Raw genomic sequence first — 26,603 nt, forward strand, 5'->3', positions numbered from 1 at the left:
GTTGCATAGAATGGTAACGCACCCCTTTAGCGTTGTGAAAAACTCCAACGTTGAGAAATGTTGCAGCACTGCGTTTCGCGAACTGATGTATACATTACAAAAGAAAATAAATCGTCATCGCTGAAGAATCTTCTCTCGAACGTGTAGTATATCAAGAAGGTGCGGTAGAATTCAACATACAACATATAAGTATACAAAAATGATATGATACTAAAAAAATGAAGGATACTGGACGAAAATATTTTAAATATTGATGACTAGATTAAAAAACAATCCATTTTCTTTCATTTCATTTCATCTCATTTCGATTTAGACCATTTTGTAATTAAAGATTAGCCAAATAACCTTGATAGTTGGCTGATATGTTGTTAATCTTCGGCTTATTAATCACATGTTTTGTAGCTGACGAGAAGAATTTCACAATTTGAAACAATAACCAACAAATCACTTGTTTGCACCACCCCTATTGTTGTTATTATTCCAACCACCACGTCCACCGCGTCCGCCACGACCCCCACCTCTGGGTCCACTCTCCCAGGGTCGCTTATGTCCTCTATAAGTTCCTCTGCCCCTTTTATTGTTACTATTTGGAACATTGGTGGGGAAAACACCTTTCTGTCCTTTATATCCTGTATCTTGAGGTTGGTTCATGCCAACTGTACTGTACGTATGGTTTGCTAGAGTTTTCAACCAAATAACCATGGGCGATTTTTTAATTTCCTCCTCCATTATTGATTGCCAAATACATTCAATCTTAAATCTTTCAACTTCAAGCTTAAAAAACAAGAATGGTTTTTGTTAACATGAAAAACAATAATTCATGGTAAAAAGCTCAAATGTAAATTTAGAAAGCGCTATCCAGAAAAATATTTCCAAGTTTATCAAATAAAACAACCAGTAGTATTGAGAAAGTTTGTATAATAAGCGTGCTATCTTTTTTTCTACCATGCGAAATAACTCAAATTACGCTGATATGGTTGCCACATTAAAGTCAGAAAATGTCACAGAGCATGAATAGGCACAAAAAAATCTAATACCTCGAGATCCTGCCAGGTCAGCGGATTGTGCAAGCCATCATTACCATATTTTTCATTGTATTGCTGGTACTCAACCTGAAAATTCGTAAATATTTTCCTTAATACATAAGGGTACAAATCAAACGTTTTACCTTGTATACTCTGGGGACTTATTTATCGAAGTTTGTAGTCGTTCATAACAGCTTCTGATGACATCAAGGCGAGTTCCTTCTATCGAAAAGTATATTGTCTAAAGATAAACATAGTCTGTGTTCAATGAAAAGTTTTTGCATTGTTGACAATCGATTTTGTTCATAGAAAATTTGTCATTTGTCACATCATTTACCTAGCCTTTTTTCTCAAGTCTTTCAAAAAACTTTATTTAAGTCAAATAACACATAAAGAATATAACTTTCAATTAAAAGTACAACATACCCTCTCCAACAACAAGCCAAGTCCAGGAGCTCGTGGAATATCAAGCTAAAAAAATTGAAAAAGCTGTTGAAATTTTCCAATATTTGAAAAAAATGCGCTCCTTCTGATTTCGAAGATGAGCCCTATACTTTAAAATTATATCCAAAATAAATCAAGTTTCTCTGATGAATTCTATAACAGTGTTGAATAGTTTTCCATTTTACCTTATTAAAACCCCATGCAGCTTCGATGTGCTCTTTTGAGCAAAAACCTCTGCAAATTGCAATGCAAAGACCTAAAAGAAAGAAACGTAAAATGTGATAAAATTTGTTTTGTTAAAAATACACAAGGAACAAGCAACATGCCGAATGGACCTACCTAATGATTAACATCAGATGAAAATAAGAAAAAAGTGACAATAATTGTACAAAAATTCAGAATGGAAAAATAAAGCTTGTGTGTTGAATAATGTAAAATGGTAAAAAGGAATTTCCCCAAATACGAAAATCACTTAAACCATTCAGGCCCAAAAAACCTTTTAAGCTGTTTTTGGCCCAAATTTGCCCAAAAAGATTTTCCTTAAAAATCTGGCTCCTTCACATTTCGGGCATTGCCATTTTGCATCATTGTGCAAAAAATTCAGAAAATATGAGTCAACATTGAGAAAAGCTATATTTTCTTATTTGGTTAAAGGGAATTTCCCCAAAATACGAAAATCCATCTTTTAAGGCGAATAAGAGTTTTCCAGGAAAAAGCACTTCAGCCATTCTTTAGAGAATCTTGCCCTCCATCTTTGTACAAAAAATCAGAAAAAAGTAATGACAGGATTTTGCACAAAGTCCAAAAAACCCTATTTTTAGGCAGTTTTTGGCCCGAACTTGCCCAAATATTTTTTTCTCGAAAATCTGGCTCCTTCACATTTTGGGCATTGCCATTTTGCATCATTGTGCAAAAAATCACAAAAAAATAATGAGTTAACTTTGAGAAAAGCTATATTTTCTTATTTGGTTAAAGGGAATTTCCCCAAAATACGAAAATCTGTTTTTTAAGGCGAATAAGAATTTTCCGGGAAAAACCACTTCAGCCATTCTTTAGAAAATCTTGCCCTCCATCTTTGTACAAAAAATCAGAAAAAAGTAATGACAGGATTTTGCACAAAGTCCAAAAAACCCTATTTTTAGGCAGTTTTTGGCCCAAATTTGCCCAAATATATTATTTTTCGAAAATCGGGCTCCGACACATTTTAGGCATTGCCATTTTGCATCGTTGTGCAAAAAATCAGAAAAAAATAACGAGTCAACATTGAGAAAAGCTATATTTTCTTATTTGGTTAAAGGGAATTTCCCCAAAATACGAAAATCTGTTTTTTAAGGCGAATAAGAATTTTCCGGGAAAAACCACTTCAGCCATTCTTTAGAAAATCTTGCCCTCCATCTTTGTACAAAAAATCAGAAAAAAGTAATGACAGGATTTTGCACAAAGTCCAAAAAACCCTATTTTTAGGTAGTTTTTGGCCCAAATTTGCCCAAATAAATTTTTTCTCAAAAATCGGGCTCCGTCACGTTCTGGGCATTGCGATTTTGCATCATTGTGCAAAAAATCAGAAAAAACTAATGAGCCAATCCTGAGAAAAGCTGGTAACAGACGGACGGACGGACGAACGAACAGACGAACGGACATGGGTTAATTTATAGAACCTCCACCGGGGTACCCGGAGGTAGGTCCAAAAATAGGACCCAGCAATTTATATTTAAGAAAAAATACTATACTAGGGAATTATCTCTATTAAGATAATATCTACAGAATGAAAAGTTCTAGAAGAAAAAACAGTTGTAATATTCATTCATCAACACCCATGTATCATTTCACGAAATGTTTGGGGGAAAAGTATACAGGAAATCACGAAATTGATGAAAACAAGTAATACTTTTATGGACCTACCTGGTTATGCATTTAACACATATATAATTGATATCTACATAAACGTGACCATTAAACAATCATTCAGAACACAAATAGTGACGATCTATTAAAATTAGTCGTTTGTTTCTTATAAAAAAACACGTTTAGAAACCAAAATTTCATGCTCTTGAAATATTCTTTCATATTCAAGACTTCGAGAGCATAAAAACATATCTCATCAAAAAATTCAGTAATTTTAAGAACATTGATGTATGCTTATTAATAGTGATTCTTATAGATAAATATGCGTTTTTTGAGCTGAAAAATTCTTTTTTTACAAAAATCTGCTTGAGCTATCTTTTACCTACTTTCATGCAAAAAGTCAGAAAATAACAAGTCCAAAAAACCCTTTTTTTAGCCGTTTTTTAGCTGTAATTTACCCCAAAATATTCTTCTCCAAAAATATATTTTTCTTCAAAAATCGGGCTCCGTCACATTCGAAGGTTTATATAGTTATGCATCTTTGTGCAAAAAATCGTAAAGAATGAAAGAGCCCATCTAGAGAAAAGCTAGTAATACCTAAGTAATTGATAGTGTGCTTATAAAAAAATATCGAATTTGGCCAGTTTTTCTATAAAAACAAGCCAAGCAATCAAAATTTCATGTCTAAACACGTACATTCTTTAAAAGTAAGCCCTCATGAGCATAAAAAACATCTATCTCATGAAAAAAATTGAGTAATTTGACTAAGAACATTGATGTACGCTTATTAATAGTGATTCTTATAGATAAACATACGTTTTTTGAGCCAACAAATTTTTTTGCAAAAATCTGCTTGAACCATCTTTTACCTATGATGGTACCTTACTTTCTTGCAAAAAATCAGAAAAAATTAATGACCCAATTTTTCACAAAGTCCAAAAAACCCATTTTTTTAGCCGCTTTTTGGCCCAAATTTGCCCAAAAACATTTTGTTTTGAAAATCGGGCTCCGTCACATTCGAGGGTTTATAGTTATGCATCTTTGTTCAAAAAATCGTAAAGAATGAAAGAGCCAATCTCGAGAAAAGCTAATACCTAAGTAATTGATGATGTGCTTATAAAAAAAATCGAATTTGGCCAGTTTTTCTATAAAAGCACGCCAAGCAACCAAAATTTCATGTTGAAACACACATATTCTTTAAAAGTAAGCCCTCTTGAGCAAAAAAACATCTATTTCATAAAAAATTTGAGTAATTTGACTAAGAACATTGATGTATGCTTATTAATAGTGATTCTTATAGATAAACATGCGTTTTTTGAGCCAACAAATTTTTTTTGCAAAGATCTGCTTAAGCCATCTTTTACATACGATGGTACTCTACTTTCATGCAAAAAATCAGAAAAAATTAACGACCTAATAAGTCCAAAAAAAACGTTTTTAGCCGTTTTTGGCCCAAATTTGCCCAAAAACATTTTGTTTTGAAAATCGGGCTCCGTCGCATTCGAGGGTTTATAGTTATGCATCTTTGTGCAAAAAATCAGAAAAAACTAACGAGTCAATCATGAGGAAAGCTAATAACGAACGAACGAACGAACGAACGAACGAACGAACGAACGAACGAACGAACGAACGAACGAACGAACGGACAATTAAGGTTAATTTATAGGACCTCCACCGGGGTAGGTCCAAAAAAAAACTATGCAACCTTTTCTTTCAACATAAAGAACTCATTAATTAATTTTACCATTGAATTTATTCTTGGGTCTTAAAGGTTTAGTGGTGCCTTATTGTAGATTGTAGATTTAACAGATAAGCTCAAATACCTTTTTTTCCCTTTTTACTTTAGTATGGTTTTCCTTTTGATTTTCGATTTTTTTATTTCATAATCTAGTACCCTATCACTCAGGGGGGGGGGTCGGTAGTAAAATCTTAGACATAATGACGTTTACTACGGTGGTGGTGTGACGAAAAATCGAGAAAAAAAATTTACTAAATACTAAAATGGGTGGTATCTATGTGTTAAATGTTGAAAAAATTTTACTACCTGGGTAGTTAAAACTGGTAAAATTAGCAAATTTTAGCTATTTTTGTAATTCTTTTAATTTTTTGGATGACTTTTCTGAAAGAATCTGAAAATTTTTATAATTTGAAAAAAATTTCTGTTGGAAAGTTGTTTGCTGCAAACAAAAAATTCTCGAGATTTTTTGTCAATATAAAACAGGGGGGGTCAGGATCCAGATACCAAACCCAGGGCCGGGGGGTGGTGTCAATTTCTTTTTTCAAATTTCAAAAGTCAACTTGGTATCGATACCAAAATGAGGGGGTGGGTCCCCCTTTTTCAGAAAAATTGGGATTTTCTAGTTCGTATCGATACCAATTTAGGGGGGTGGGTCCCCTTTTTTAGAAAATTGGGGTTTACAAGTTGGTATTGATACCAATTTAGGGGGTGGTGGTGTCTACTACTTTCAAATCTCGAAAAGTCAGGTTTTTGGGCCCTGGGTTGGTATCTTGGACCCTGACCCCCCCCTGTATAAAAAAGACTTGAATTCTAAGGGCAAAACAATAATTTTTACACTAAGTGAAAAATGTGTCACAGAAATAATCATTTTTTAGTCCGAAAAGCAAACAAAAAATAGGTGGTCTCCATGACAAATTGTCCCAAAAACTTTTACTACCAGGGTAGTAAAATACCTCTTCAAGAGTCTGGGTGGTGGTATGTAAAAATTCGTTAAAATCCTTTTACTACTCATATATGTCTGAGATTTTACTACCGACCCCCCCCCTGGTATCACTTAGTGTCTTTTGGGGAGAAGAACTATATCAACACAACATATATTTTTTCTGTGTTCGTCTTGTTTGTAGTATATGTTCGTAAGTGTATGTAAATTGTATTTTTTCGAATTATAAAGAGAAAAAAACAACAAAACAACTAACCAATCATTTTACGAATTTGATGAATCATAAAGCTTTGTCCAGTAATTCCAATAGCAATGAACTCATGTGCACGACATTCGAATGGCTTTTTGGCCTAAAAAGCAATGAAGAATTTCTTTGGCAATTTGGAGCAACACCCTTTTTTAACCATTCAAGAAATAAGTTTCGAAGTTGTAGATTTTTCTCTAAACCTTGAAATTGGGAAAACCTTTTATACCTCACATTTCGTAATGTAGCGGTTGGCACTTTTATCAGATGGATGTCTATAAAACAATAATTTAGTAATTAGTTATTCCAAAAAGATGGCTCTCATAAGAGATGGCAGATAGATTTGGATGAAAAAGTGAAATGCTTAGAGATCCTTCTTTCCATAATGGTCAGTGATTTTTGAGGAGTTTACACAATTAGAGTTTAAAGTGGAAGGCTAGAGAGAGATCTTCAACCTTTCTGAAGCAAATATTGTAGCCTCAAGATTTGCGCTCAATTTGCGGCGACATATCGAATCTAGCCTTGGCACTTTCCTTTATTTTAATGCAGCTTATTTTTCAATCTGACTTTTTGTGGTGGGAAATATAAAGTGGCTTCATTTAATTATCAAAGAGTTTCCTCTCTACCCCTTTAAGAGCTTTAAACTCAACTAATTTTATAATTGACATAGTGTGTCAAGCTAGCTCACAAAGATTATCATTAAATACATTTTAAAAGATTTCAGAAAGAAGAAGAATCTTTGGCCTTTAACTTACTTCCCACTGGTGAAGTTATGAAAGTTATGAGTTCCCAAATACTGCGCAAGGAGTGAATTCAAAAATGCCAGGTGCTCATCTGATATACGATAGGATGAATCCATGGTCTAAATAGAATAAAAAAGCCTTTAAAATCAAAGTTTTATTCAGATTGACTTATAATAGTACAATCTTGTTTATTCGTTCTCTTGTTTGTTCTTTAATTCATTATAATGATCTCTTATGATTTTAAATTTATTAGAAAACAACAAAGGTTTATTTACATTCTTATCTGGTGCAAAGGCAAAGGATGGGCACAAGTATTCATAACTTCTTCCAGAGCAAGCACATTTTGAATCAAACGTCTTTGTTACTCTTTCATACCCTTAAAAGAATCAGAAAATATAATGAGTTCAAATATCATTCAAAACTATCGTTTCATTAGCGCTCCTGGAACGTTCCAGAACGTTTTTGTTCTTTTACTGCATCAGCAAGTACCTAATTATAAGTACTATAAGTAGTTTTTTCAGCACTCAGGGTGAAAATCTTTGTTAGAAATCTTTAGTGGATAAACTTCTGTCTACAGATAGAAGAACATGTAGCACTGGAAAATAGCAATTTTGCACCAAGGTTACCCTGTTTTTTCTTTGGCGTCACATCTTCAGTCTCAAACTCTTCAAACTTACCGTAACTACGAATATCTTTAGGTAATGCTTGATTGAGCTCTTCAATAAAATTGTCATTTGCAACTGAAAAGTAATTTAATAAATATAAAATTTCAAAAAAGTTCTTTTTGCATTGTAAAATTGAAGTGAGTTGCTCATTTTAAACTATATCTTTCATAATCAGCAAAAAGACATAACTCCTGATAGGTTGAAAAACAAAACTTACTTAGTTTTAGAGATGCAACCTGTCGTACTGCAGAGACACCCTTATCAGTTCTTGCTGCACGTTGAAAACTTAGCTACAAAATAATAAAAGATACTTCTTTACAGATAAATAAGGATGAAATTAAGTGATCCTAGGTAGATTCTAAGCCTGCATCCTAGAATTGTACATCATCTCATGAATGTTAAGTTTCTATAACAAACGACCATACCTAGAAAAGATCAGGATCGTATATGAAAGCATTTATAGCTGAAAAGTTGATCTTGTTCTGAGTGGAGGCATGGTTAATGTGAAGAAGAATAGAACATATATAAAAGAATATAAAAGAATATAAAAATTTTAGTTTTAAAGTCACCTGATTCACATTATCATCCAAATAATATTGCATGTGCATTTCTGGAATTGAACCGATTTTCACTAACGCTTGTAAAAGTTTCAGCTCAATAGTTTCCACATCTGGATTCCTATACAGATCAAGATACGAAATAATGACTTCTACACATAATGAAATTTTTATCATGATTGATTTTTTTAGGGAAGCAATTTTGGCAAAGTACCTTGTGTCACATACGCTTATTTAACTTAAAAAAGATAATGCTGTCAGCTACCTATAGTTTCTTTCCAAAACTGGTAAATTTTAACCCAGGGCAGAAGCCATTACTTTTTATAAATCATTTTTTTTAAATCAAGAAAATCTCACTTTTGCATGCCATGATATTTAGCACCACAGTAAGAAAGTAGAAGAGCAACTTTCTTCTTTTTTCTTTCTTCTTCTTCAGCCTTGATAATTGGATTCACAACTGGTACCTTTAAGAGAATGGTGGTTTATTTGGAATTTTAATCAAATTAAACACAAAATGTCAAAGATTCAAGAGGTTTCAATAGAATTTATCTTACAAAGAGGTTTAAATTTTTAATGAAAGTAAGTGAGAATGAGAGGACAAACGAGACCATTGAAAGTTAATTCCAGATAAAATAATTATGACTTTTCTGATGCAGAGGGATATTCTTACTTCTACATAAGCTCCATCGTCATCAGGGACTTCCCCATCTTCCAATTCTCCTTCCTCGATCTCCTCTTCTTTCACTGGTTTCTTTTCATCAAGAAACTCTCCATCCTCAACTTTTATCTTTTTATTTGATGGTTCTGATAGTTTCTCTTGTTGATATTTTTCCTGCTCTTCTTTGATCTTTTGGAAAATTTCTTGAGGTGTCTCAGTCAAGAGATCTTGATCATTACCATCTTCTGCAAGGTATTGATCCAATGGAACTGCCATTGTTATAAAACACCTGTAAGATCTATGACGATTAAAATAACTAAAATTATGGGGTTGCAAAGATTTTTGCCACCATGCCTTAGGGGGGATACTTAAATCACAGAATAATTCAAATAAAGGAAGTGTTTTAAGCCATTTATTAGAGCCTTTGCGTGAATCATTTTTCACCCTATCAGGGGAATAAATTAGATAAAATCACCAATTATAACCTTTTATTTGCTGCATGCTGCAAAGGGATTTTTTAGGAGGAGTTTGGGTGTAAATTGGCTCATCATGCACCACACCTCTAATTTTTGCCCTTTTATGCATCACACTAAAATCTATTAACAATTGACTTAAAAGTGTTCGTTTGTCATCACAAAATTGCTTCCCGAAAATAACTTCTCACGAAAATTATTCCCCTTAAGCTACCCAAATGTAAACTGAACTATAAATCATTTTGGTGAGGGAAAGTCCTTAAGGGAAGAATTTTTTGTGAATTTGATTTTGTGGTTCATACCTCAAAAGCAAAATGTTTCGCTGAGTTTAATTTTGCTTCGGCCAAAATTGGAGTTTTGAGGAGTTTAAATTTGCGATTGACTTGATTTCAAGAAGAAAATTTGGATCAAGAAATAATTTTTTTTTATTTGTTTTTCGAAAACTTAATAACATATTTATGTTGAAAATACAACTTTCATTGCAACAAAATATCAACACTTTTCATAAGTTTAGATGGTTAAAAAACTGTCAACAGCTTGAAAAATTAAATTTGGCAAGAATTTAATTTGGTGGATGAAGGATAAATTTCTCCGATCAAAAACATTGTTTTTAAGGCATGAAATAGCACACACTTGGGGCATGAAAACAATACATATTATTTTAAATTTGGTGAGAATTTAATTTGGCAGATTGGAAAAAAGTTTAAGTTTAGCAGAAACCAAAATCCGCCAAATCCACTATAATTCTTTCCACTATAATTTCTTCTCTTAAGATAGCCAATAAAAAATCAAATTTTGTGGTTTAGCCATTTTGATGTGATTTTCGGAATTTAATCTTGCAAAAACTGCTAAATATAATTACATGAAAATTTCTTCAAGGTACTTTGATTGAATAATCTAACGATTTCGCAGGGACTTAATTAATTGTGGATGGCGCTATGGAAGACAAAATTTCACAATTTAATTTATATATGCCTTTTCAGTAAGGTAAACAGTTGTATTTTTGTTTCCATAAACCAAGCTTTTAAAAACAATACAAATGAGCCAACATTTTACGGATTTTCCGATATGATGACTAATGAGGAGGAAAAACCCTGGATTTTCCTTATCCTCTTTTAAAGGGACATAAAAGTAGTAAAATGTAAACATTGCGCAAACCACGTGTAATTAAAGAGAACAATTAAAATCACATGTCCAAAACAAACTTGTAAAACAATTGAACAATCAAAATTAGCCATATTTGGTTTGATTCTTTATTTTGACATGTGACATTTGTTTTGATTTTGTATCTGCAGCATACAGTTTGTTTACAAATTTTCGCAAGTACTGTCATGTCCCTTTAATTCTTTTACGATTTCCAAGTGAAAAATAATTCCAAAAATCCCTGTCGTCCACAGGGGGTAATGGTTTTTTCCTGGAACTGTCCATTTTCTGTGCAGGTGACGTCATGCACAGCGCATGTTTGGGCCATTTTTTTAAAAGTATAAATCGCAAGGCCCCAAATGTTCGGCCCATGCTGTGGGTTGTTATCATGGCATACACTCCATTATGATCCCTCAAATTTCTTCTTCATTTTCGAGGAAGGCAAGTTGGGGGTAAGTTGAAAATGGTTCCAAGATTTATAGCTCATGAAAGTCACCATTTATATTCACAAACTTTGAAAGCCCTACAACTTGCTATATCAATTAGAAAGTTAACGGTAAATGTCTTTGACTTTGATTTTCATTTGTTTCAAACGGCAATTCTTTTACAAAAAATCAAGCTCTTAATTGCAGAGTGTACTGGCCTGCTTTTACTGCCAAACCAGGCTGGAATTAGTGAACAGCACGCCAAATATATTTAGTGTGAGGCAGTAATTACTTTTGGCGTATTGGAGTAAGGAGTGGATATAAAGTAAGATATTGGTGTAATTCAAAGCTTTTCAAGACGAGAGGAGCACCGCCATTCTAACGCCTGATTTCATTACGCCAGGTTTAAACGTATCCACCTTGCTCTCCCTTGACCGTCATGTAACAACGTAGAGTGTAAATAGAATAAGCACTTTCATAGTGTGCACCCCCCCCCCCTCTGCAGGGGGGGGGGTTTGGATTTTTGGGTCCAAAACAGCCAGGTGGGAGTCTGAAATTTTGGACTTTCAGGTGGGGGAAATAGGTTGAGGTGGGACTAGAAATCTTTAGGTGGGACTCTTGTGGAAATCTTGAAAGAAAAATTATTTTAAATTTTAGATTTTTACATATTTGTCTTTGAATCCTGTAATCTGTTTGTCACAGTTTGTTGTTGTTGAATTGAATTGCTTTACATTTCCTATCCGTGAACAAGTAAAAATTGAAGGGGAGGTCAGCACATCGAAATTTGGTAATTAAAAAATTTTTATTAAATAAAATCCCTATTTTAGGTGGGACTTGGAAAGTCAACTATCAGGTGGGAGTTTCTCAAGTGCTGGGACCTGAAATTTTAGGTGGGACCTTGACCCCCCCTGCACACTATGTTTTAATTCATTAATCCCTAATCTCATTAATTCCTAAAATATGGCATGGTCCATGATTCATTTAACTTTATACATTTCTTTCTTAGAAGTGTCAGCAATTCAAGCTCTTTTTTTACAAATTTTAAGCAACTTTTAGGCATGAGAAGATCAAAATCTTTCGGAGGCTTTGCCCCTGAACCCCAACAAGGGCTCAACCCTGGACCCGTTGGGCCCTTACCCCCGGACCCATTGGGGCCTTACCCCCTGCATTTTCGCCCGCCTTTCCGCAAGCCGAACTTCTTTTGGCGTGCACCTCACTTTAATCAAATAACAATTCGGTGTGGACTTTGCATCGTTTCCAAACTGGCTGCCGAATCATGCATGTTTAAAGGTTTTGTTTTGATTATTGAAAGGTCCGATGATGCTGATTTAGTAAAAACAAGTGCAACAAGATTAGAAAAAGGTTTTGAAAAAACATTCTACAAACAAAGGAAATTTTACTGATACTCTTTCGAATGTTTTTTTCAATATTATATATAAAGAAAAGCTTTCTTCTCGTACGATTTTTTACTGTCGATGTTTGTTTATCTTCGTCGACCAGCGCTATATATAGCCGTTATAAGCCTTTGTAGGCTACCATGAATGAAAACTACTGCAATTGAGGGATTTCCCTGACTGTAAGTGGGTGGTTGTTTTCTCACCCATAGATCTTTTTCTTGTGAAGTTGTTCTTCAAATTAGTTTTTGAGGTTGGCTTGGTTCAAATTTTTTCATCTATGGCTTTTAGGTAATTTTTCATAGTTTTATCCAGTGTTATTTTTAGTAAAAAGCACTGGTTTATCTATATTAATAGCCGTATTGTGTGTGTCATTTTGTCTGTGTGTTATACTTTGCAAGCAATGTTTTTGATGAGCATCAACTGCTCGGGATATGTATTTTTGGTAATCTTGATGAAGTCAAATATATGCTTACGATTATCATTTCACTATTTAAAGTTTTATTTATTGATGGAAAATGCCTTATATTTATTATTTTCTGGTCTGTGAATTACTTTTTTCCAATTTCATCTAATTCAAAATAAGCAGAAACGCATTCTCGACACATGACAACTTTAAAAGCGTTTTACTTTGATTTACATGACTTGATGACAAGTGAGATAATTCAAATTGAGTCAATTTTATTTAAATCAAAAGTAGCCAGAAAAGTAAAATATCAAAGGTACTTAACAACTGTTCAGTCAGACTTCTGAACTAAGAATGTATATATAGTTATAAATATTATCAACAAAAATGCTTCAATTGATTGAAAATATGAGTCTCAGATAAGGTTTGAGGTGTCATAACTAAAGAGATCTTAATTTTTATGAAAAATTAGAAATATTCTGGTCTGTAAAGTACACATTTTTCATCCCTCCATCCCGAAACTTCACTTGAATGTTCCTGGCCTTAAAAACTAACATCTGTGAAATTTTAATGAGGTTTACTTGGCTTTTTACTGAGCTATAAAGAAAAACGTTAAAAAATTTTCTTGTATTTTGGGGCAGTTTTGACCGAATTTTTCAAAATAAATGGACTGTAAATCAAAAAATAGTCGTCTAAAATTCATAAAACTTTCCACAATGCTACAGCTACCCCTACAAGCAATGAAGGCATATAATATATTCATGGAAGAATTTGGCCCTGTGTGAAATTTAAAAGTTATATATTTTTTTTAAATCAGATTTTTTTTCACATAATTTTCATATTCGGGTCTGTAAAATACACATTGTTCCTGCTACCATCTTGAAATTTTTCACACACAATCTTTGATGATTTATAGTCAACTCAGGTAATCGTTACGCACTCCTAATTCTTACGCACTTTTTGAATCGCCAATATTTCATGATATACTTGGTTTCTAACCTTGAAGTAAAATTATTATGGAAGCCAAAACATTTCCCTACCTTTTGTACCAATAATTTGTTTCTGTTTTGAATTCCCGCTCGCCAAAATTCGCTTCAAAGAAAATGCGCTGTGGCGATACCATTTTGATATTTTAGAAGGATGAAGTAACTTTTGAACTGAGGAGATCTGGGTACAAGATAGCGCGCAAATGGTTGTTGCTAAGAAGCAGCCTATTCAAGTACGTTTTATCCCACCAAATGTTTTTTCATGAATGTTCCGTGACAAATAACAAGAGCCGCGGATCAATTAGGTGCGTAAAATTTACGAGGGTAGCCCAATCATTACGCACTTTTCAAGTTACCATTCAAGCTTTAAAGTTGCCAATATAATGTTTCAAGTAATATCTTTTCAACACAGTTTAATAGCCAATTGAAAAGTGCGTAACGATTACCTGAGTTGACTATATCTAAAACCCTGCAAAGTTTTAATAGGTTTTGATATTTAGTTAATGAGATATCTTGAAATGCAGTACCCTATCCCAGGCAAATTAGCTCCAAAAACGATTGCCACGTACCCTCGAAACACCCCCTCTAAAAAGTTATCGCCCCCTGGTTAGCCTGAAAACCATCGCGATTCTCAAAATATAGATATGTTTGAACCCAAAAACAGTTTCAAACCTTTTTCATTGTCAAGGTGTTACCTCATGCCCCGTATAGACCTTTTCGCCTTTCCATCCACCATCTTGAATTGTATGCAAAAATAGAGGAACGAAAAAGCCGTGGTTGGATTTAGTTGGAAAGTATGCAAAACATATGCAAGTTTAAACAAAGATAAAAAAGACAACAAAGCATCTTATAAATAAATATTATAATCATTAGAACAATAAAAGATGGAATTTCTTAATCCAAAAAGAAATATTCACAGAACATCAAAAGCCTTTTAGAAATTTGTTATTAAAAGGCATAGCATATTCTGTTTTCATGCCATTAACCCTTTAAGTCCCAGAGTTTTCACAGCTACTTTCCAAGAGCCGTAAAATGAATTTTTGAATGCATTTACTCATGCTTCAATATCTCTGGAATCACTAAACCTAGGCCTCTCAAGATTTCACCCTTTTTCACTTATAGTATGAGGATCATTTTGATAGAAAAAAATTTGCAAAATGACGTCATCAGCGTGTCACGTGACCAGAGAAAGGAAGAAAAAAAATTTGAAAACAGCAATTTTTTGCCATTCAATGGTAATTTTATTTATGAAAAAATGATTTAAACCCATTCATTCTTCTGATAAATGTTTAGCACAACAGTATCTACTAACTGAAAAAAGAATTGTTTGATTAGCCCTCATAGAAAAATCATAATGATTGATAGAAGTTGTAAAAATTCCCATTTTCGGTCTTACAGATTTTGCTTGCAAAAATTTTTGTAAATACTTTTGTAAACAAAACTTTTTACTCGAACAAGCTTTTTTTACGCGGTCTTTTGCACACGACGCGCTATCTTATCTTCTTTGAAAGCTATTTAAAGACATCTCTTTATTTCCCGCCAAAACATCACAATATGAAAAATTAATCAGGGACCGCTATGCAGTCCTCTGGGAAAAAACAATGGGTCCAAAGGGACTGCAGTGCGGTCCCTGGGACTTAAAGGGTTAAGAAATTCCACGAAGACAACGTACACATCAAACTTTCAAAACACGCAAACCGAAAAGCAGTAATTATGACATCACACATTATCAATGTTTTGATTTGATCATTTGGCGGCTCTATTCCCAGGAGAATAATTTACCCTCAGCCGAATAAGGTTTTTTACCTTCGCTGGTGATTTTTCAGTTTGAGTGTATGTCAAATGTTATGGATTTTTGAAGTGCTTGTTCTAAGAGATGAGCAAATATAATTATTTTTAGTTTTCAAGAGAAGCAAATTTAATCTTTCTTCTACAAGATTACACTTTAATATAATGCCAATTATGCATGTAAGTTTTACATTAATACTTTCTTTTTGCATACTTTCTAAGGGAATTTCACCACGGCAATTCGGCCACCATAATTTTTGCATACAATTCAATATGGCAGATGGAAAGGCGAAAAGGTCTATTGCCTGGACTAACCCCTTAGCGCCATTGTGCCATTCTTACATTATATTGACATTTGTTTATTGTTTATATTTTTCAGAGTTAACTAACATATTTACAAGAAGAGGTTTTATTATATAGTTGCATTCAATCAAAGACTTCGATTTGATGTTCCCGTTTACTATTTTGTCGTGGTGACAGTTGCGAGATTGATAAATCCTAAAAGTGACATTGAAAACACACAACATTATTATTGACATTGTTGGGAGTATAAAAACAACCTCTTCTTGACAAAATGGCTGACCATTTCCGTCCACCGAAACAATGGTCGTTAACTGAAAATGAAACTATCACCTCCTTTGCCAACTGGCAATCAAATATGCTTTACCATCTTAGCCTTTGCAACGATTTTTCGTCATTCCTTGAGGGAGAATGGTCACCCCAATCCGTACAAAATCGAGGATTAACTGATGACCCAGCTGATGCTCCTAATCGTAAGACCGCTGTTCAGAAAAAGATTATGCTAGAACGTATGTTGGGACTTATTGCCAAGTTCGCACCGTCTTTACTCCGGAACGAAATCATTAAGCGCTCAACTAGTCTCTCCTGGATCTGGCAAAGGATTAGAAAACATTTCAACTTCGTCCAGTCTGAAGTGAACTTTCTAAGTCTGTCTAACATTACACGTAAACCAGATGAACGCTATGAAACCTTTTATCAGAGAATAGTTGCTCACCTAGAGGACAATCTCCTAACCGTTGCTTCTGGTCTCCACCACGATGGACGAAATCATGTCTCCCACCACCGAGAGATTGGCAGTTTACTTGTGGTTACAGCTCATCGATAGCCGCTTACCAGCATACGTTGCTCGAATTTATGCACACAATCTCCAATCGTACACGCTGAAAGACATCCAACCTCAACTCTCCCAATCCATGGATTCCATTCTTGCTGAACTCTCCGCACAAGAAGAAATTCAGATCCAGTACACGAAATCTAAGTACCAATATTCTTCAGGCAGTTGTACCCACAATAACAAGCAATCTTCACGACAACAATCTTCATCGAAACCCAACAAAGCTTGTTCCTTATGCAAAGCCGCAAATCGACAGTATACAGGACACAACATTAATGACTGTTGGTTTCTCTCGAAATTCGAAAAAATGGAAAATGGCTAAAGCGTTTCAAGTGATTGTTGATTATGAGTCAGATGGAGACAATGAAAATGAATCTTCTGACATCAAATTATTCGAATCGAGCATGTCCGTTACAAGTGAACCCAAGATCGATTGTTTGGAGACTAAATTACAGAAAGTCGAATGTGACACTTCTCCTTTCTTTTTCGCATTTTACAAGCACCACCCATGTCATATCGTAATTGACACGGGTGCAACGTCATCCGTCGTGTCTCAAGCTTTCGTAAAACGTTCGGGAATTGACATAAAAAAGACTGTCCATTCAGCTCGCTCAGCTGACAAGTCCAATTTACCAGTACTAGGAGAAGTTCATTTTACGTTAAACTTTGGAAATTTAGACCTTCCTATTACAGCGTTAGTAATTGAAAGGTTAGACTGTGATATTCTTGCCGGAATTCCATTTTGCAAAACAAACGATATTCACGTCCATTTAAGAGCCATTTTTTTTAAGAGTCTTCAGGGTGTGATACCTCACCCTCTTGGATTTTGCTGAAATTTAGACCAAATGATCTATCACACAAGAAAATAAGACCCTGAAAATTTCACCTTGATATCTCAAGTAGTTTTGAAGATACAGCGTCTCAAAGATAGGCTACTAAGCGAAAATTGACCCCTAAAAATCATGAACTCTGGTGGGGAGCAGATTTTGAAAGCCAATGAATTTTTATTCAAGTACATTAGAAAGCTGATTTACAGTGGATTTCAAGAACTTTTTGTAGGGAATCAGAAAAAATCAAATTGAGTCTCCAAAATTTTCCCCGAAAATCTCTAGCACCTTCTGTAGAGGGCTTCAAACTTTGCGTAATCTGGGTTTGGAAGCACTTTTAGCTGGCTGCTGATGGTCCTTGGGACTTTTTTGAAGTAAACTTTTGACCTGGAGTGGTTTACTGGTGGGTTTTGGCCACAAAAATAACATTTTCAGGATTTCCATCTTTGCGTAACTGTCAAAAATGGCCGAAAAAATTGCTATTTTGGCAGACCTGGAGCAAAATTCAAGATGGCGTATCTTTTTAAGGCAACACCAAATTTTTTTGAAATTTTCAGCAAGGCTTCCTTAGTAGGTCTAGTTTATAGCCTCAAAAAAATCTCAATGGGCTTTTGAACTCTCTTAAAGATATGATCGATTGAAAATTTGCTTAACTTCGTTGTTTTCTCCCTCTTAAAATGCTAAATCAGGCCCACTTAAGGGCTCTAACAGGATAATTTTTGTCAAAATATTGGTTGATCTTCTCTAGCCAACTAATCATTGGCATTAGGGGAACAACTGAAAAAGATTTCAGGTCATTTCCATCAACAGATGACATTTTATGACTGTTTCTTTATTTTTAAGTACAGAATATGTAAAAAAATGAGACTGGCATCTGGCCTTTCCTACCATTCCAGAGCCCATATTTCCAGGAAACACCTCAACCTTTCACAGTTTGGTGAATAATAATCTTAAATATAAGCAGGCTACTTCAACTAAATGGGTTTAACAGTACTTAATTCCTATTCAAAAACTTTTTAGACTCATTCAGAAATCCTACTTTGACAATAATTTGCGCTGTATCGCAAAATTTCTAAGTCCAAGTGTTGTGATTAGCTTTAGACTGTCCAATATTTCTTGTCCAGAAGATTTAAACAGCATTGTTTGCAGTATCTCATAAATTATCACCCTAGTAATGTTGCTTAGTTATTTAAGAATCAACAAGTAAGACTGTTAGTGTACACTATCATAGAGATATTGGACAGTCTAAAAGCTAATCACGACACTTGGACTTAGAAATTTTGCGGTAAAGCGCAAATTATTGTCAAAGTAGGATTTCTGAATGAGTCTAAAAAGTTTTTGAATAGGAATTGAGTACTGTTAAACCCATAAAGTTGAAGTAACATGCTTATATTTAAGATTAATATTCACCAAACTGTGAAAGGTTGAGTTTTTTTCTGGAAATATAGGCCCTGGAATGGTAGGAAACGCCAGATGGCAGTCTCATTTTTTTACATATTCTGTACTTAAAAATAAAGAAACTGTCATAAAATGTCATCTGTTGAAGGAAATGACCTGAAATCTTTTTCAGTTGTTCCCCTAATGCCAATGATTAGTTGGCTAGAGAAGATCAACCAATATTTTGACAAAAATTATCTTGTTAGAGCCCTTAAGTGGGCCTGATTTAGCATTTTAAGAGGGAGAAAACAACGAAGTTAAGCAAATTTTCAATCGATCATATCTTTAAGAGAGTTCAAAAGCCCATTGAGATTTTTTTGAGGCTATAAACTAGACCTACTAACTAAGGAAGCCTTGCTGAAAATTTCAAAAAAATTTGGGTTGCCTTAAAAGATACGCCATCTTGAATTTTGCTCCAGGTCTGCCAAAATAGCAATTTTTTCGGCCATTTTTGACAGTTACGCAAAGATGGAAATCCTGAAAATGTTATTTTTGTGGCCAAAACCCACCAGTAAACCACTCCAGGTCAAAAGTTTACTTCAAAAAAGTCCCAAGGACCATCAGCAGCCAGCTAAAAGTGCTTCCAAACCCAGATTACGCAAAGTTTGAAGCCCTCTACAGGAGGTGCTAGAGATTTTCGGGGAAAATTTTGGAGACTCAATTTGATTTTTTCTGATTCCCTACAAAAAGTTCTTGAAATCCACTGTAAATCAGCTTTCTAATGTACTTGAATAAAAATTCATTGGCTTTCAAAATCTGCTCCCCACCAGAGTTCATGATTTTTAGGGGTCAATTTTCGCTTAGTAGCCTATCTTTGAGACGCTGTATCTTCAAAACTACTTGAGATATCAAGGTGAAATTTTCAGGGTCTTATTTTCTTGTGTGATAGATCATTTGGTCAAAATTTCATCAAAATCTAAGAGGGTGAGGTATCAGACTTTCTTTATTCTGAAGATTTTTAAAAAAAATGGCTCTTAAAAGCTGAGACTATTTCAATTGGGAATTCCACTATTCCGTACGGCAACAGAGGTAGAGATGCCTCAAATAACCAACGCCAAATCCGTCGTATCAACGCTACGCTTCTCCGTAATGACTATGAGAAAATTGTAATGCCAGGTGAATATATCGAGTTTAAATCACCTGCACTTCAGGAACTTGATTGTGAAGTTGCCATCAAACCGCATACACCAGCACAAAATCGAAGTGACTGGATACATCCATCCATCTCACGTGTCATCAACGGCGTTGTGAGAATCCCAAATATGACTGATGAACCCATCCAGATCGCAAAGTCGGAGCATCTTGCCCACATTCATCCTGTCATTGTACCTGACGAAACACCAATCCGACAGGACAACAGCCTCCCAACACCTTCAACACAACCACAAACCGCCTCTATTGAAACCATTTCCGTTGATCCTGATGCTCTCCTCACAGCTCAACAACGACAACAGTTCCGTGACATCAATGCTCGCTATCAAGCGGTTCACCAATCAAATTTTGGTGCTTATAACGACAGAAGTGGTCCAATCCGTGCTGACATTAATATGGGTCCTGTTGAACCTCCTTCCCAAAAAGGTAAACTTCAATTTTACAATCAAGGGAACCTCAAACTTTTACAGGAAGAAGCTGACAAACTTGAACGTTTAGGCGTCCTTGCGAAACCTGAGGACGTTGGGGTCAATGTGAAATTTGTGTCCCCTAGCTTCTTACGTAAAAAACCAGACGGGAGCTATCGATTTGTTACAGCTTTCAACAACTTGGGTCAATATGTTCGAATCACACCTACTGCAACAATGAAAAGTGATGATATTCTACACCGTTTGTCAAACTACAAATACATCATTAAAACTGACTTTACAAAGAGTTTCTTTCAAATCCCACTTACTAAGAAATCCATGCCATACTTAGCAACAGTGACCCCATTTAAAGGACTGAGAGTTTACTTACGATCTGCTATGGGGATGCCCGGTTCATCCGAATTTCTCAATGAACTAACATCTCGAGTATTCGGTGACTATATTACTGAGGGATTTCTTACCGTTATCCACGACGATTTGTTCATAGGAGCAAACACTATCCCAGACCTACTTCGTGATTATGAAAGGGTCCTTCAACGCATCTCAGAAAACAATCTCACGCTTTCTCCAAAGAAAACCGTCATCTGTTATCGTCCTACAACGTATCTGTTCAGCACACATAGTTTGCACCCCCCTTTTTAATAAGGGGGGATGCCAACTTTCTGGAGGGCCTTTGTAGGGGGGGTACCGAGATCTGCCAAAAAAAACTAGGGGGGATGGGAATGTAGGGGGGGATCACATAAAAAAGGGGGAAACCTGAAGAACTTTCAACAGAACACACACATTTTAGATTAGATTTTAAAATGATCAAGATTAATGAAAAACGCTAGTTATATTCTGTCATTGTTGGCTCGTGACTATAATACTTCATACTCTTTCTTGTTGATAATTTTGCTGGTAGGTGGGAAAGCGAGTTTCCTTCGAAACAGATTTTCTGTAAAAAAAAAGGGGGGATAAGATTTCATTACAAAAGAGGGGGATGGGTATATAGGGGGATGAAATAAACCTAGGAGGGTTCATACCTCTCTGCAAGCTATGGCACATCCCAGGGAAAGACAACCATTTGAGTGACTTTAATTCTCGAAATCCTGTACCATGCTGTGATCAATTGTGTCAAATATGTAAATTTGTCAAAGACACTATAAGCTCAGTTGTAGATGCTGTCACTACCAACAAGACCAACCAACAAAACCCTCCTATGGCATTCCTCAACAAAACTGCTTGGCGATCCGCGCAACACAACTGTCCCGACCTTCGCAGAGCATTTTGCACACCTGACTCACGGTACACGAACTTCCCGGAAATCACGTGATCTTGATTATAGTCAAGAAATCCGATCCATTCACCGGTTCACGACACTTGATCGTTGTCCCATTCCAAATCATCCCTGGTATCGCAACCGCAATCCATCTTCGATACAACCATCCGTCAAAACATCAACTAAAGCTGCTATTCGACCGCCATTTCTTTGGCATCATAGCGAATCCATTATCAACAGTGTGGTAGACCAATGCTGTCAATGCAATTACGTCAAATCGATCCCGAAAGAAGTCTTTATTCAATCACCTCCCGTGATTTTTCTCTGACATCCTTCGACGAAACCGACAGAAAATCTGTGTCACCAGAGATGTTCATTCTTCGTTTACCACCGCATCCATCATTGACGATGAAACCGCTCCATCACTTCGCACAGCTCTTCTCGTCACAACGTCCAACTTCTGCTCACCCAACGGTACAGATCGCATCGACGCTGCAACTGGATTCCAAGCCATTCGTAACGACTTAACACTTCAACAACATGGTATCAAACTCGATTTTGGCCATATCAAAAACAAAAACTCAAACAGTGTTGAAGATAAAGCCATTCAAGAACTAGAAATTGAATTATTAAAGGACGATCCATCAGGCAGTCCCATCTCTAATCTACAACTACAGTCTGCCGTTCAAATTATGAACAGTCGTATCAGAAATCGAGGCTTATCCGCCAGAGAGATCCTTTTCCAGAGGGATCAAGTTACGAATGAACAGTTACAATTGAATGATGCCAACATGTCCGCCCAACAAGACAGTATACGCGTTAAAAACCATCTTCCTAGTGCTACCTCGAAAGCTCCTAAAGGTAACACGGCCACATCTACGAACCTAACAGCTGGCGATTTGGTATTCATAAAAGGCAAACGCAACAAGAACAAAGCCAGGAACCGTTACGTCATCGTCAAGATCAAAGGTAAATACGCGACCTTACAGAATCTCACGACGAAATTTAGCTCGCGCCGGTACCAAGTCCTGTTGGTGAATCTCTATCTTGCATGCGGTCCGTCAAACAACTTCTCTGACCTTCAACTTCGCGAACAAACAGACAGTTCCGACAGTGATTTTGTTGAAGAACCTGCTGGCAATATAATAGAGAGAGAAGAAATGCCACAACTTCCTCAACAAGAGAACACACACCAGCGCCCACTCTGACAACGTAATCAACCACAGTGGATGAGAAGTGGGGATTATGACTTTGAAACAGATTGAGAATTGAGTTATTGTTTTTATTGAGCTATTGATTAATGCGTTGTTGTTTATCCCGATGAAGGGAAAATGCTTATGTCGATTTATTTTATTCCACCTGTAGGAGAAAGTGGAATACAGTATGATGAGATGTATATATTTATTGTTATGTTGTTTGGCTGAGCTTGATGTGTTGCTCAGTAGTATGAAAGTTTATATTTGGTTTACGAAACACTATTGTTGCTGGTCTTGTAAATCTATTAACCTTGGGCCAAAGCTCAAGATGAAGACTGACTGCGCCATTGTGCCATTCTTACATTATATTGACATTTATTTATTGTTTATATTTTTCAGAGTTAACTAACATATTTACAAGAAGAGGTTTTATTATATAGTTGCATTCAATCAAGGACTTCGATTTGATCTTCCAGTTTACTATTTTGTTATAGCTTATCCAAAATTGTGTAAAAGTGCTTTGACCAAATAAAACAATCGAGCGATTTTACAAAATGCCGGTTTGTGTAAACCGCAGGTTACAGGTCACAGGTTACAGGTTACAGGTTACAGGTCAGTATGACAGGTTGACTCTAATCAATGGCATTGGAGAGGAAAATGTTTGGAAAACACAAAGAATTATCAAAAACATAATTCTCAAGCAATTTCATCCATATAAAGCCATTTCAAACATCAAAATTTAACCATGTCCTTTTATCGATCTTTCGCAGTTTGCGCCGTGTATAACGCAGACCAGAAAATATTTGAAACCATATTATACCTATAACAGGTATATTACATATTGTAATGTTTGTAATGTTATATGATGGTTGCATATAATAAAACACATCGCTCTAAAACTTCCTTCTCAGAGAACTCACGAGCTTCTGATTGGTGTAATTTTATATCCAGCCATATTGTTATCATCACATTCGGTATGCTAAATATTTTTGGTGTATTTCTCTTGTAAGACATGATATTTTGTGATTCTGTCAATATTTTTGTCAAAAATTGTCATTAAGTCATTAAAATAACAATTGAATGATTAATTAGTTTCATCCTTCTAAAACCACTCTCTTAGGGACCTCACAAGCTTCTGATTGGTGCCGTTTTATATCCATTCACACTATCAACATCACATTCTGTATTATAAATATTTTTCGTGTTTTTGTCTTTTCTTGCATCAGATTTTATGATTCTGTTAATATTTTTGTCAAAAATTGTCATTAAGACATTAAAATAATAACTGAATAATTAATTAGTTCCATCCTTCTAAAACCACTCTCGTAGGGACCTTGCAAGCTTCTGTTTGGTGCCATTTTTTATCCATTCACACCATCCACATCACATTTTGCATGATAAATATTTTTCGTGCTTTTGTCTTGTTAGGCATCATATTTCATGATTTTGTCATTATTTTTGTAAGTAAGTGTCACTAGGTTGTTATTACTATTCAATTGTCATTTTATAATATCTAAATAACATGTATTACTTTTTTGTAATTTAACGCGTTATGTATTGATGTTATGTTATGTATATGTTATGATCTTTTTCCGGTCTGCACTTTGTTGACCTGTAACCTGTGACCTGTAACCTGTGACCTGTAACCTGCGACCTGTAACCTGCGGTTTACACAAACCGACAAAATGCCCTCTACTATTTAATTTCATCGTGCTTGTAAGCCGCCTTCAACATCCAAAGGACTTAAAGTGCGCTCAGCAACAGCTTAACCGGCTAGTTTTTTCATAAATCACTAGAAGTTTTGTGGTGCATTTTTTTGCTCACGAGTCAAGTAATTGATAAAGCGCTCCCGCAGCATTAATCTTATACGCAGTTTAGCGGGGCGCTAGTGTGACTAACTGATTTAGGTCTACTTTATATTTATGGACTAAAGGAAAATGACAAGCTGCTTGACAGTTTTTCACAAATCAAAATGAGTGCTTTTTAAAAACACAGGACTATCTTGGGTACTGTTTGAATTGCTTTGAAATTTAAAGAAAAATGAAAAGTCATCTGAAACAACTTCTCACGGCATAAATCGCCTTCTAAATCAACTATTAATAATAGTCAAATTTCTACCTGAATCTTTCGACTCTCTTCTTTGTAAATCTTTACAGCACGTCTTGACTTCTTGCTGGTCAAACTCAAATGGTCGCATGCTTATTTTTGAAATTTCTCGATCGAGTACTGTTAGCGATCACACTCTGATTTGAAATCTCAATGCTTTTATACCAAAAATATTTTAGAGTGTGATAGACAAGCTTAGAGTATAATAATCTTTCGGGATATTTAATCGGAAAACTTTATAATATCGGAAAGATCGGGGAGATGTTTACAAAATTTGACCATGTGGAAAAACGGAATCAGCATGGCGGAATAATTTTGAAGAAAAGAAAAGACTTTTAACTGTTTGAAAAGGATGTAATATGTTTATGTACGTACTACATGAAGCAGGTATTATCCTATTGAAATCATTTTTTCAAAATGGTTTCATATATTGTGACCTTCTGAGCATTAGAACTCCCCCTTCCCCCCTCCTTGGGAGAAGTTTTACACCCTAAAATTTTCCATTTACTCAGGAGGAGGCGTACAAACTTTCGCGAGCAGAAACTTTCGTGAGGACAAAAAATCGCGAAATTCACAACATTTACTTTCGGGAATTTAACGGAAAAATATTTTTCGCGAGCATTAACTTTCGTGAATCAAGACGTAAAATTGAGTATTTTTACATGAAAAAGTGGCTTTTTAAGGGACAAGAATACTTCTGGTATCTATCTATTAGCTTGATTGAAACATTTAGTCTTTTAGCAGGCTAAAAAGTGCCATTAAAGTTACATTTGATTTAGCCAGGAACCACTGTCTAATCATTTTCTTATTTCCTGCAACATCCAAAAGAGAAAATGGAAAAATTTGTGTTCAAATTCTTAAACACTCAATTGGACCCGTCTATCTGCTGAACAAGGAATACACCGTTTAGGAGTTTCGCTATCTTCACGGTACTCCATTGCAGAGGCCGGTAAAAATGGTAGTTAAAAATGCGCACTTTAGTACTGTGAAAGGTTAGAGGAATGTAAACATTGTGAATTTTTTTCTCTCCTTTAAAGAGAATGATTTAGATATTTGAACATGATATCAATGATAATTTTAAAAGTCTCTCCTGAAATTTCACAAAAATTCATCAAGAGGAAAAGAAGTTATGATTAAAAGGAGTTCTTTACCTACCGTTTTTCTGCTATGTTTCCTTATGAGAACCAGATGTTTACCTACCGTTTTTTACGGAGGAGAGTGAATTTTCCGTGGTCGCTAAAATCAAAACAATGGAAAATTGGATTGACGCGTGCGCAGTCCACACTCCTAAACGGTGTATTCAAGATTTTGGAGTGAAAATTAAGTTTGTCAATACCCCTGTACAATTTTTTTTTGGAATAGCCCATTGCTGCATGCATATGATGAAGATTAACTATTGGCCCTATTTTTTGGCACTAATCAGTATGGCTGGAATTTGGAAATTGGGAGTTTTTCATTGGCACTCCAAAAAAACACATCGCCAAAGTTTTTTCATTTTCATCTTTTTGGTAATGGGTTTTTTCTGGCGTTCTTTCTTCAAAGAATATCAATTAGTTTTTCTAAGAAGTACCTTAAGTTCAGTTTTTCACA

The 26,603-nt window shown here is 35.2% G+C and overlaps 1 protein-coding gene across 2 annotated transcripts; it reads right to left on the minus strand.

The window, feature by feature from the left end:
* Positions 1-142: 142 nt before the first annotated feature.
* LOC136811618 (pseudouridylate synthase 1 homolog) lies at positions 143-25,115 on the minus strand. Of its 2 annotated transcripts, none has more exons than XM_067068242.1 (14): positions 25,026-25,115; positions 8,872-9,157; positions 8,559-8,665; positions 8,214-8,322; positions 7,862-7,934; positions 7,657-7,719; positions 7,255-7,355; positions 6,992-7,098; positions 6,466-6,511; positions 6,249-6,342; positions 1,655-1,725; positions 1,452-1,496; positions 1,038-1,112; positions 143-774 (listed from the first exon to the last, which is right to left on the minus strand). In XM_067068242.1, the coding sequence occupies exons 2-14, from the start codon at positions 9,133-9,135 to the stop codon at positions 445-447; spliced, it is 1,485 nt and encodes a 494-aa protein (XP_066924343.1). In that variant the 5' UTR covers positions 9,136-9,157; positions 25,026-25,115; the 3' UTR covers positions 143-444. The 2 variants fall into 2 exon arrangements, with proteins under 2 accessions (XP_066924343.1, XP_066924344.1); XM_067068243.1 differs by having other exon boundaries at positions 8,872-9,148; positions 25,026-25,109.
* Positions 25,116-26,603: the final 1,488 nt, after the last annotated feature.

The sequence above is a fragment of the Clytia hemisphaerica genome, unplaced genomic scaffold (genome assembly GCF_902728285.1).
Source record: "Clytia hemisphaerica strain Z4C2 unplaced genomic scaffold, Clytia hemisphaerica genome assembly, whole genome shotgun sequence".
Taxonomy (NCBI): Eukaryota; Metazoa; Cnidaria; class Hydrozoa; order Leptothecata; family Clytiidae; genus Clytia; species Clytia hemisphaerica.